At 50.3% G+C, this 11,940-nt stretch overlaps 1 protein-coding gene across 1 annotated transcript in view; it reads right to left on the bottom strand.

The window, feature by feature from the left end:
• Window positions 1–11,330: 11,330 nt before the first annotated feature.
• Window positions 11,331–11,940, bottom strand: part of BUB1B (BUB1 mitotic checkpoint serine/threonine kinase B) — a 21,662-nt gene continuing 21,052 nt past the window's right edge. Inside the window, exon 23 of the mRNA XM_010140889.1 lies at window positions 11,331–11,626. Coding sequence (XP_010139191.1) covers window positions 11,437–11,626 — 190 coding nt within the window. The 3' untranslated portion in view covers window positions 11,331–11,436. The remainder of the gene's footprint in view (window positions 11,627–11,940) is intronic.

Here is an 11,940-nt window from a genome sequence, read left to right as displayed (position 1 = left end):
TCTGCCGCCGAGACAAGGGCGTCCCAGCGCAGCACCCTCGGCTCCCTCATCTCCAGGGGCTGCGGTGCTCTGGAGCCCACGGCCAGGGCTGCCGAGGATTGCCCGGTTATAATCACCACGTAGAGGTATTGCTCTAGTACAGAAAAGTGCGTTAGCTGCGACAGCCTTGTCTCAGGTGCCAACCGCTGCCGCACAGCGAAGAGGAGCTGTTACCCGCTGCCCCCCGCGAGTGAGCTGGGGTCCTTCCGCCCGCAGGCAGCGCAGCCTGCCCCTTCTCCTCAGCTCCCTCCTCCAGCCCTCAGTTCCTCACAGCCCAAAGAGCAGCAGCAGAGCGAAGGGGACGCCGGCTGCGCTGGGGCACGGGGCCAGCAGTCACAGGCAGCTGGGCACAGGTGAAAGGTCCCACCCACCTTCTCTATTTAAAAAAAATCCAAGATCGAGCCCAAACTGAACACCCTCACAGTCCACCTGGCCACCGGGACAACGTCCCTCCTCCAGAACAAGTCCGTGTCCTGCTGCGAGGAGTGCAGCTATAGAACAACTGGCCCAGGATCCTCTTGAAGAGAACACCAGGACCTAACCTGAGACCTATCTAAGACCGAAGGAAGCGTCCAGCCTCTGGGTAACAACACTAACTGAGCGAGTCAAGAGAGGAGCAACACCAGACATCGCCGTTTACGCTATAAATAAAACAGCACGTCTGCTGTTCTGCAGATGTTGAGATTCTGAAGACTGCATCATAAAACAAGTGAAAAAATACTGTTACTGTTCTACTTCGTCCTTCAAACCCACATTTCTTGTTCCGGTGCACCAAATAAATTCTGTAAATAAACAAATTCAGAGAAATGTGTTCAAATAAAAGAAGTATCAACTTAGTTCATGTCCACGCGTGACCTTTAAAAACCAATGCTTGTTCAGACTGAAACGGAGCATTTTCTAGTTCTGCTCTTCAGCCTGGCCAACGCACATGCCCAAGAGCTCTGAGAAAGACTCCCCTCAGCAATCCTGGGGGAGGCACCGGCTCAAGCCGCTGTTTTGCAGAAGCCACAGGAGAACACTTCTGGACCTTGAAGAGAACACGAATGCCCAGAGGGCTTTGCAGATTCCCGATTTGGGAGCGAGCAGCAGAATTAGATTGTCTTCTCTGGTCACTCCAAACCGTGCGTATCTTCTAACAGAGGGTCAGAATTCAGGACATCTCCTCAGGACAGCCACAAGCAGGAGCAGTTTGTGACTGTCATCGAGAGCTGAGGAGGTGGCACGAGAGCGAAATCCCCTGTGGCATTGCTTTATCCCTTTGGGTTTAACGGAAACAAACCCATTTCACAGCCCAAACGCTCCCTACCAGCATCCAGGGACACAACCTGAGTTTCCACACCTTGCCCTACTCGCTCTGGAGCTCTGATTCCTGGGAATTAACTATGGGAGTTCCCCGCAGCTCGAGGACTCATCCAGAGAGACTCTCCAGCGCCAGCTGGAGCATCTGCCCTTCCATCCAACCCAGACTCCTGAAACCAGAGGTTCCTCACCAACTTCCACAGGCGCTAGAAAGATTCTTATTCTAAGCTGGGCGCTACAGGAAAGCAGATAATTTCCAACATGATCACACACGTTTACACACTTTCTTGGCTGAGACCAAAGCTGGGGATGGATGTAACACCCTGCTTAATGCCTCCAGAAGCCAATCACAAGGCTACTACGAGCCTTAATGAGCACTGAATCAAGACCCAGATGGATTTTAAAGCCAAATTATCCTGATCTTGGTTGTTTTAAGCTCTGTGTAGTGCCTACTGGCCACCACATGTATTAACCCCTCTGTTCCTGGTCTCCGTTAAGAGAAGACTTTCATCCTTGCTCTCCTCACCTCAGCCCCTCCTATGCCTTTGGAAGTCTCAGCGTTGAGAGAAGACTCGAAGGTTAACACAGGTGAGGAAAAAACGTAACCACAAGCCAGCAGGGAGGACGTGGGCCCGGCTCATCCTCTTTCAGAGACAAGGCGGCCATTGGTAGGTAACGCTGATGCTACAGACAGGCCAATTTAACCAGATTCTGAGGGGAAAACCAGCCAAGCTCAGAGCCATCAGATTGACATCATCAGCTCAGAGACACTCCTCTCTGCCGAGGGGGTTTGCTTTCCAGTCTGAAACCCTGTGTTCCATTTCAAGAGCTGAACCCCATTTTTTTACAGTGGTGTTTCAAGGTTCTGCTACCTGCTTTTCTGGTCCTTGGGTCTTCTCTCACTTTCCTGCCATGGGCTACAGCAGATCTCATGCCAGTGTCCCAACACCTCCGTGCTTCGTCAAACCCCCTCTACACTAACTTGTGCCAGTCTTTTCTTTTTGTATTCTGGGTGGTTCCTCCCCCCAGTTTTTTCTCAGCCTTGTCCGGTAACAGATGGACATCACAGAAATGAAAAAGATGAAGTGGAAGGAGAAGCAGGAACTGAAGCGCAGCATTATGCAAGCTGGCTATGGAAAAGAAACTCTGCTCTGTCACCGCATATTACTCAGTTGAGGATGGTTAATGGGTTTACGCTATTTAACCAGCTGACCAGAACAGGCACCACAGCTTGAGGAACACAGGCAGAGCTCTGGAACCGTTTCAGGATTAGAGATGAGGGGTGGGAGGGAAAGAAGGAAGCAAAAGATGGTTTAATGCCCTTTCTTGCCTCCAGGTGTGTGACACATGGCTGGGTGTCCTACATCTGGCCCCGAAATACTTATTTGGAATGCACCAAGAACCCGCTGGTGGAGCAGCGGGACACGCTGAGCTGGCCATCACCTGCTCCAGCAGAGAAGGAGCTCCATCCCTCTGCCGGGGTTGCCAAGGAAAGCAGCAGCGGTGGGTTCAGTCACTCAGCTCTGCCTTCTGCAGCGGCCTGAGCACCCAGCAGCGTGTGCTTCCACAGGTCCTGACCCTTTTGATCTGAACCACATTAGCAGTGAAAAATCATTCTTCCCTGTTCCTATTCCTCTGAGCAATTCCACACTGGCCCCTTTTATTACATTAGTGTAATTTTGTCCGACATTCCCCCGAGAAGAGTTACTCATGTCCTGCTACTATTTATTTTACTACTAAGAGCCCAGTTTTTATAGTAGTTTTAATTAAATACCAATCATCCTCCTCCTCAGTTAAGCTCACCTTTCCCTGGTTTGCTGTGCTGTGCCTTTGCCAGCAGCATCACTTGCTCATTCCTCTTTATCCATTCCTCCCCCCACGCCCTGCAATAAGCCCCCTCTTCCACCAAATCCCATCAGCAAGAAGAAACAGAAGATTTTACTGAAGTAAAGAACCATCACGTGGAAGGTAACGTGGTGCTTAGTGCTTGTTCTGCAGGACTCCAGTTTAAACTGATGTCAAGTGACAGTGCCAAAAGCAGCAGCACAGGCTCACAGACTCAGCTGGTTGGAAGGGACCTTTAAGATCACCGAGTCCCACCGTTCACCCTGCACTGCCAGGGTGCCTGAACCATGTCCCTCAGCATCCTCCACACCCCCAAAGCCACGCCATCTGCTGCAGCCCCTCTCTGGTTCCCTGCTCTGCCGCAGCCTTGCTTGTACTCCCCACACTCCCCCTCCCTCAGAGGCTGCATCTGTCCTCTCCAGATACACCCTGGAATCTGCCAGGGCAGGTTTCCTTTGGGACTTGGAGTCCAGTACGGCCACGCTGTGTAAACAGCTCCCCAGAGCCTTTGCTGTCCCTGTGCAATGAGTTGGACCACAATGTGCTTGAGTCACTAGTACACGGCATTCTTGGAAGCTGCCCGAGATTAATGTTTTAAGAGTTATTCATTCATGCTCCCCAAGTGTCAGAGGCAGAACTGATGACTCCTGACTGCGAACCTGGCAGGAATATCCTCATCTCAACTACTTCTACAAAGTGGAATCAAACTGCAGCAACAGCCTCCGACTGCGTTAACTGCTCCGGCCCCTGGCAGAGCTGCCTGCCAAGGTGGCAGAACGGTCCGCACCCAGCGCTGGCTCCGAACACCTCCTGGCCACCCCTCCCTGCACAGGTACCCTGCCCCGGGTGGGCTCACCCAGCTTCTTCCCCCCTGGGCACCAGGCCGGCCCTCACCTGGCACAGGGCAGAGGAGGCAACAAGTCAGAGAGCGTTTTGGTTTCACGTCTCACGAACTCGACAAGCCTTTACCTCCTCCTCTGCTCAGAGGGCAAAAGTTTATCAGCTCCACTTCCCTAAACATGTTTTTGCTTTTAGGAGCGCGTTTTATTCCTTTTCCAAGAGCAAACTGGAGCTGCATACAAGTACAGATCAACTGGCACGCAAAGAGAGCGGGCAGACACGCGCCTGCGTCCCTCCCTGCCCCGCCAGGTGCAGCAAGTGCCTCCCCGACCGGCTCCAGCGCCTCTGCGGAACCCGTGCTGCTGAGCTCTCACCCAGGGCTGGAAATCACACACCGCAGCCTAAGCGTGCAATTGGCAGTCTGGAGGGTTCCCAACTAGGAGGAGTTCCAGGGTTGGGTTTATGCCGGGAGGAGGGGATACACATGACAGAAGATTTTTTAGCTGTTACTCACCGGTTTTTTCCAGAGCCATCTCTGTACATTCAAGGGGTTTTTTCCTACCTTAAACGAGGCTTTTCAGACAAACTGCCTGCAGCTGGGACAGGAGTACTCTCCTGCTTTCTGGCCTCTCCACTAGTTTTCAACAGGGATAAACTGGTTGTTCAAGTGTAATTCAAATAGATGCTTTAAAACAACATCCCATCTCTTTGCTCCTGTTTCAACAGCATTTCTTCAAACCAAGCCTACCAACCTTGGAGTTCAGGTTCCCAACGCAGGAACCATCTTCATCTACCTCCTACAGAACAACAAATACTATCAAAGCTTAAAAGCACTAAACAGAATTAATAAACCATAAGCTCACGTCTATTTACGAGGTTTTCCTTTCATTCACTCTGTTCCCACACCACCCGTCGCTGCTATTGAAGTACCTGCTTTAGAAGCACAGCAACGGCGTTTATTCACCACAAGAACCCAGGCGGGCAAAAGGCAGGTTAAAAGCATTCCCCCCACCCCTTCTTTATGGCTTCAGACCTCAGAAAATTAGTTCTTATTGGCTGATTTAAATATCCAGCCTAAAAAGGGAGTGCCAGAGACATCAGAGATTTCTCACAGGTAAGAACATTTCAGAAGTCATCTGTGCTGAGAATGCTGGAGCCTGTTGCCCCATCGACCTCCCCCAGCAGCAGCCTTACCTTGAAAAACAGATCTCCGAGAAATACTTCTCGAGTGAATTCAGTCCCTTCTTCCTCCTGACTGCAGGTTGCTGCTTGTCTTAAACACAGGAAACATCCCTCGCTTCAGGCAAAAATCCTCAGCAGTTTCAGCACGGAGCTTCTCCGGAAGGCTGCTGGCTGGCTCAGCCCGTGCTCAGCAAAGCCCGGGGCTGGCAGTCGCCTGGCTCCCCAGCGCTGCCCAGGAGGGTACCAGTGCCCGGCCCCCCGGCCCCGGCAGCTGGCTGGGGAGGTGGGAGAGTTCACAGAAGGTAAAAAATCCTCACAGCGGGGGCAGAGGAGCCCACAGAGATCGATGCCGTGAAAACCTCACAGTGGAAACCGCTGTAGAGACGAAGTGCGCTGGAGGTTCTGTGCTGCGGTGAATCAATGTTCTCCGGGACCTTTCTCATCGTGGGCTGCTGCTGTGAGCTCAGCAGAGAGGACGGGGCTGTGTTTGAGTGACATTCTGCACAAAGGCGAGCTACTCATCAGGATTCTGGTGTACAGAGACTGAACGTGCCTTTCCCCTCCACCAGCCTCAAAATCGCAGCTTGGCTGACTTACACCTCGCTGCAGGGTGGGGAGGGAGCTCGCAGGCAGAGAGCCTCCTGCTCTGAGAACCTGTGACTCGAGACTCCTGTGCCCTATCGAGACACAAAGCACAGCCCAAACACAGCCTTCCTCCACCGCTCTGGCACACCAAGGTGTTCCTCATCAGCTCCAGAAAGGGACCTGGCAGGGTAACAGCCCCAGGGGTGTTATGCTGATCTGCATAACTTGCCTGCATCCATGTCATGGAATTTCAAAAGTGCCACCTGTGCCACCAGGCTGGAGCTCAGCCACAGGTCTCGTGGCACTTGCAGAGGAGGGAGGTGAACTGTCCCAGGGCTTCAGACTTCAGAGGGATGGAAATCAGGGCACATATATGAAGCTGATGGAAGTAGAGAGAGTTCACCCTGGCTGGAACTCCACAGGTGTAACCAGTATGTTCCTGCTGCTGGAGCCCCAGATGGGCCCCAGCAGGATCCAATTCCCCAATCAGGAGAGAGGGGCACCAGCCTCCCCCGTGCAGGGGCTGAGCCAAGCCCCACAGGCTGCCAGCAAGGCAAGCCGGTGTGTTCTGTGGGGCAGCTGTGAGAGCAGCCAGGTATTCACGGCTTCCTGCTGTGTTGGTCACTGGAGTACTGCCTGAACAACGTTCAGAAAGGAGAATCACTTTTTTTTTTTAAAGATAAAGGTGTGGTATCCAAGAGACAATTTCTTTTTCTAGCTTTTAGAGTTGCCTTTATTTCCTCACCTGGATAACCACAAGCACATTTTTGTGAACATGAGGTAACAAGAAGCCTGCTGCTAATTCCTTCTCATCAGGGCCTGGGGAAGAGTCCAAGCTGTTGGGTGAAAGCTAAAAAACACACAGAAGAGATGGGAGCGGGGAGAGGAGTGAAAAATATCTGGGGAGTGAGTCAGCCATGCTCCTCCTGCTTAGTCACCTGTGGATCTTCTCCCCAGACACCGGAGATGGAGAATAAGCTGCCTGCCTACCTCCCACCCACCTCCTCCTTCTGACAGGCACTGGGAGAAAGAGGAGATGGGGCAGATCCAGCTTTCAGCGAGGCAGAGCTGACAGCAGCCCCTTGCTCATGTTTCCCACCCCCTCCCACTGCCCCCTGCACTATTTCTCAATTAAATTATCTGAGACGAACCTGTTCAGCTGCTGGTTTAAGTTTCTCTGACGGTGCCCTGCAGTTTGGCCATCACAGGGAGTTGCCATGGAGAAGAGGGTGATGTCATTGACACAAAAAGCACCGAATTTACAAACCCAACAGGAACAGAGCTATTTATAAGGAGCTGCTCTTCTCCCCACACTCTTTGCTGGGGTGGGCTGAGGCAAAGGCAGCAGCTCCATTCTTGATGTTTCTGTCAACAAGTCTCAGAAATGAATTTTCTCATTAGAAAATCTCCTCACCCTGTGAAACTGCTGAATGCTGTCAGCTTCCAGACTCCATTCATTAGAGCTGGATTTAGCTTTCCAGCTCACAGCTATTTTTGAGGTCATAGAACACTCGTGTTTGTGGAGTAACTTCTATCCTGAAAAATCTGTGCAGCGTTACTGAGATACAGCCGTTTCTGAAAGGAAAGACAAGGGCAGGTCACAAAGAGAGGGGACAGAACCTGCTGCTGCGTAAGGGCTTCGTACTGATAACAACTGTGAGGAGGGGCTGTGCCCGGGTGTGCCTTAACAGGGTGGGAGCCTTTGCACAGCAACACAACCCTCATAAAACACAGAGCACCCATAAAAACTGCAAAATGCAGAAGAGGTGGGAAAGGGAAGATGATAAACTTCGACACGAACAAAAAAATCATTTTAGATTGCACTTGGGATAAATTGGGAGGTGGTTTAAGAACGTGCCAGGGAAGCTGTCACAGATGTCAAAAGAGCATCCCCATCTTCCACAGCATGAGAAGAGCTTAGCTTTTATGTCACAAAATAGCCAGAAGGTTCAGGAGAAGCAAGGTTAGCTCTTACCTCTCCTTTACCACAAGCCCAACTACTCAAACCCCAGTTCCAAGTGTGGTGTCTCCCATTTCACAAGGACCAGTGTGGATTTCTAGGGAAGCAAGGAAAACCTTTCCCAAGAGCCATCCAAAGCTCCAATGTGCTCCCAGTCGCGTGGCAGTCGTTCTGCCTTCCCCCTCCAGCTCACTGCTACGCACCTCTTTCTGGGAAGGGTATCGGTCCATCGGGAAAGATCCCTGTGGAAACCACAATCAAGTTTAGGAAGGTGAAGAACACTCCTTACAGTAGAAGAGTGCAGAAACTGAAGCTTATAATTAAGAATGTTATGAAGCAATTTGCTACAGCCTGACAGTCTATAGCTGTTCTGCACAGGGACAAGAGGAAAACAAAACCCCCTTTGGATCTGGGCGCAGGGAGCACGCTGGGGCAGCAACGAAAGCTCCTGGACAGAAGCGATGGAGATGGCCCCAGGGTTCAGCGGTGTGGGAATTACCTGTTCAAAGGACCAAGAGGGTTGCAGTGTTTCCCCTGTTGTCTAGCTCACCAAGTGAACAACATGCTTTCCCAGGAGCTGAGGAGGAATAATAACAATTTAATTGCATAAAAATGGACTATTCCCCATGTTAAGCAATTAAGAGACAGTCTTCTCAGCAGCCCGTCTGTGTTCTGGTTCCAGCTAGGCAAGACCTCTTTCAGCTGACACTTCGGTTTTACATCTTGATATAAAAACTGCTGCTTCTAGTTGTGCAGGATCTGGGCAGCAGTTTCCAAGGCATGAAAATATGGCACACTCCATTCAGGCTAGATGAGGAAGAGTCTTCCACGGTTCCCCTACAAACAGAGCATCTAAAACAACGGGCACCCACTGCCAGCTGGATTTGAGCCCCAACGAACCCTCTCCAACAGGGTGTCGGCACATCAGCGAAGCCATGGGAACAGACTAAAGGACACGTTGGCGCCAGCTCAGCTCGCAGCGCAGGCTTGCTCCCGGCTGGCTCTCTGGGAGTAAAGGCAGGCTGGTCCAGAGTGCCTTTACTGGACCTCTTTGGGCTAAAGACTGAGGAGAGGCACCAACGAGCCCTATCCAGCCACGCTGCATTTTGCAACACTGCAACAATGCTTTTCACCCCTCCAAAAAGACTGCTGAGTGAATGGTTATCCAAAGAATTACACTACATCAAAATACACGACTAGCGTAGCTTCAAGAAAGGAATTACACGAGTGAAGAGACACCGCAGAACTGCACGGAGAGAATCCACAGCACTGGAAAAACAAACACCAGCCCAGGCATAGAAAGCGAGCACAAGACTAACATTTGTCTGCTGATCCTGCTCAGTAGATCAGCGGCAGGAGCCACGGGATCAATAATTAAACAGCGTTGGATAGTGCTTATTGCGAAAGAGCAGGGAACAAATATTTCTAGAACCAACAAAAGGAACAGCGTTCTGCCCTGCTCTTCCTGACAACCTCCACGTTTACAGGGTTGCTTAATAATTTAAAATGCTCTATCAGATAAAGGATGAATGGAAATGAAACCTCCTTATTCCTGTTTGTTCTGCTGGATTCACCAGAGGGGTAGCAAGTGGAGCAGTAACAACCAGGAGAATCAACCCATTAAAGGAGCTTCACTCTTCCCACCGCAATCTTTAAGGTCAACCGTTGTAAGCAACACACATTAATGGCAGTGCAGTGCCCGTAGCCCCGGGCTGGACAACAGGCTCCAACACCAGCCCTCCAGACCACAGTCAAACAACTCGGAATAAGAACAGCAAGCTCGTACCAGAGCATTGCCGGCACCGGAGCACCGCAGGGGAACTCGCTAGTGCACAGCGCTGAGCGCAACGCCTCCCAGGTTAGAGTTTAGCCCAGAGCCATTCTGGAGTGTTTATTATGTGGGAAATCAGCAGCAGCACAGAGGTAGGATTTCGAACTCTTCGCTGATGTGGAAGCTTGCCTGCTTCCAGAGATACCCAGAAATCCTGGGAACCACAGACCAGCAGGTTTGGTAGAAGCGAAGCATTAACCAGTGTGTGGAATCCACAACCTGGTGGCCAGTCCAAGTGACAGAGGGTGAAGCAACACTGTTCTTCATAAAAAAAAAAATATAACCAGGATTTTTTCCTCCTATAGTTCTTTCAGCTTTAGTCTAAAGAGAGGACATGTGGCTCACCAAAGCTGCCGTAAATCTCTCTTTTCAGATGTGACTGGCCCCAGCTCTGCAGAACTTCAGTGACATTGCTGGAGAGTGTTTGTTTTCTGACATGAGACCGTTTCACACTGTAGTGAGGGATGTGACACATCCCATAGGCAGAATAAGGGAGGTAAGTTTCCAAATTTATATAAAGAGAGTACAAACTGGAACAGTTCAGCTTATTGAAACAGTCCAAAACCTTCCAAACACTGAGATTCAAGTTGTTCTCAGTACCCAGAATGCCATTTCCTGAGAGCAAGGAACGTTCTCGTAAGAGAGCCATAAACCCAAAGATTCCTTGGCCGCATCCAACCTGTGGGAGCAGGGAGATTCCCACTTGCTGGGAGCATTCCCACTGTCTGTGTCCTGACTGTAGGGTTAGACTTTGCACCTCCTCTTTATGCCTTGTTCTCCAGCAGATGGAAGAACCCCCCGGAGATTTGCTAGTCTGGAAGCCTAGGGCACAGATACTGCTGTATAGATGAGAAACAGCCCTCAAGGTTTGGGTTCTGTACGGGTCTAAAACGTGTTAAAAGGTTCCCCCCCCCTTTTTTTTTTTTTTTAAAAAAAAAGAATGTATCTTCTAGGACATAGAAATTGTCTCTCTTCTACAGTTCTGTCATCTCCTGCATTTACGATAGAGCTCATGCAGCTGATGGAGGGTGGTCCTGTCAGAGGGAGAAGGATTAGCACAACTTTTGCTCAGAGAGAAAACAGATGGCAAGTCAACGTAACAACAACAGTAATGGAGTATTTCAGCTGTGAGGAGACTTCATTAAAATGAAGCCTTCGTATTGATTCCGTAACACAGTGGATAAAAGGTGAACACAAACACCTATCGCAAAACCCCCCACAGAACTCTGCAAACACTGCAGCAGCTTCAGTCAGTGACTCTGGCCCCAGCAAACGTAAATGAGACGCACTGAGAAGCGGAAATTTTAAATATCATCTTCAGTTATGACTTCATCTAATTTTTCCTACAGCAATCATCTGTGAGAGCACATTCCAAGCAGATCTATTCAGGTGGTGTTCAAGTGCCCAGGAAGGGCTGTGTGGTTTTGATGGCTGCCACCAAACAAGAGGCTGTTGGATGTAGCAGGCACCACCACTCCCCAGGAGCAGTCCAGCACAGCGTCAAGGCTTTTGAAAGCCTCCAACGGTAAGGCTTAACGTGACAGAGTTGCCAAAATACAACTTTATTGAGGAAATACTAATTAAAAAACCAACTAACTTAAGAGAAGGATGTTTCAGAGGCTGCAGTGCAAACGGTTTTAAGCAGCTATACAAAATGAGGGGGCAGCTGGAAGAAGCAGTTTTCTCTGGCCAACAGCTCAGGCGCCGATGAGTTCCTGGTGCAGACTGATGCAGTATCAACATTTTAGCACTGTGGAAACAGCTACAGCCACTGCTCATGCTTACATTTGAGAACAATAAATAGTTAACAACAAATTTCTCACTATAATACAAACTGCGTTTGTCCTCTGTGAAATCACATGAAGTTCTCCAAGAGGAAAGTTTCTCCCAGTACAGCTAAGGATTCGCAAAGACGTTCTTGGAAACAGCCGTCAAACATGTCACTCATTTCCTCTCTTAACTCCCTCAGCAGAGGCACTGTGGACTTCCCATCTGCATTCAGAATTTTCCCAAAAAGTTTACTCCAGAAATCGCTCTCAACAGTCCTAAAACAAACAGAGCAGTTGTCAGTGACGCAGGGTGCACACGCCACACGGCTGCCGCGGCTTCCAGCTACATTCAGCACTGAAGGCCTTGGGAAAACCACGGCTGAAACAGTAATTTCAGTCACATAAGTCAATGCAAAGGCAACTAGGAACATGCTCAGTTCATACAGGTGAGCCATTTTCTCCAGGAGATCCAGGTAGTGACTAGATGGTCTGTTTCACAGGTCTACCACAACCCCTGGTTTTACAGTGCCTCCTGTAGAGGACCTGACCACCACCACCGCTCACACAGCCACAACACTTCAAGGAGTTCT

Source organism: Buceros rhinoceros, unplaced genomic scaffold (genome assembly GCF_000710305.1).
Source record: "Buceros rhinoceros silvestris isolate BGI_N320 unplaced genomic scaffold, ASM71030v1 scaffold41777, whole genome shotgun sequence".
NCBI classification, from domain to species: Eukaryota; Metazoa; Chordata; class Aves; order Bucerotiformes; family Bucerotidae; genus Buceros; species Buceros rhinoceros.
Note: the sequence above shows the minus strand (reverse complement) of the source record. Positions and strands in the feature narration are given on the sequence as shown.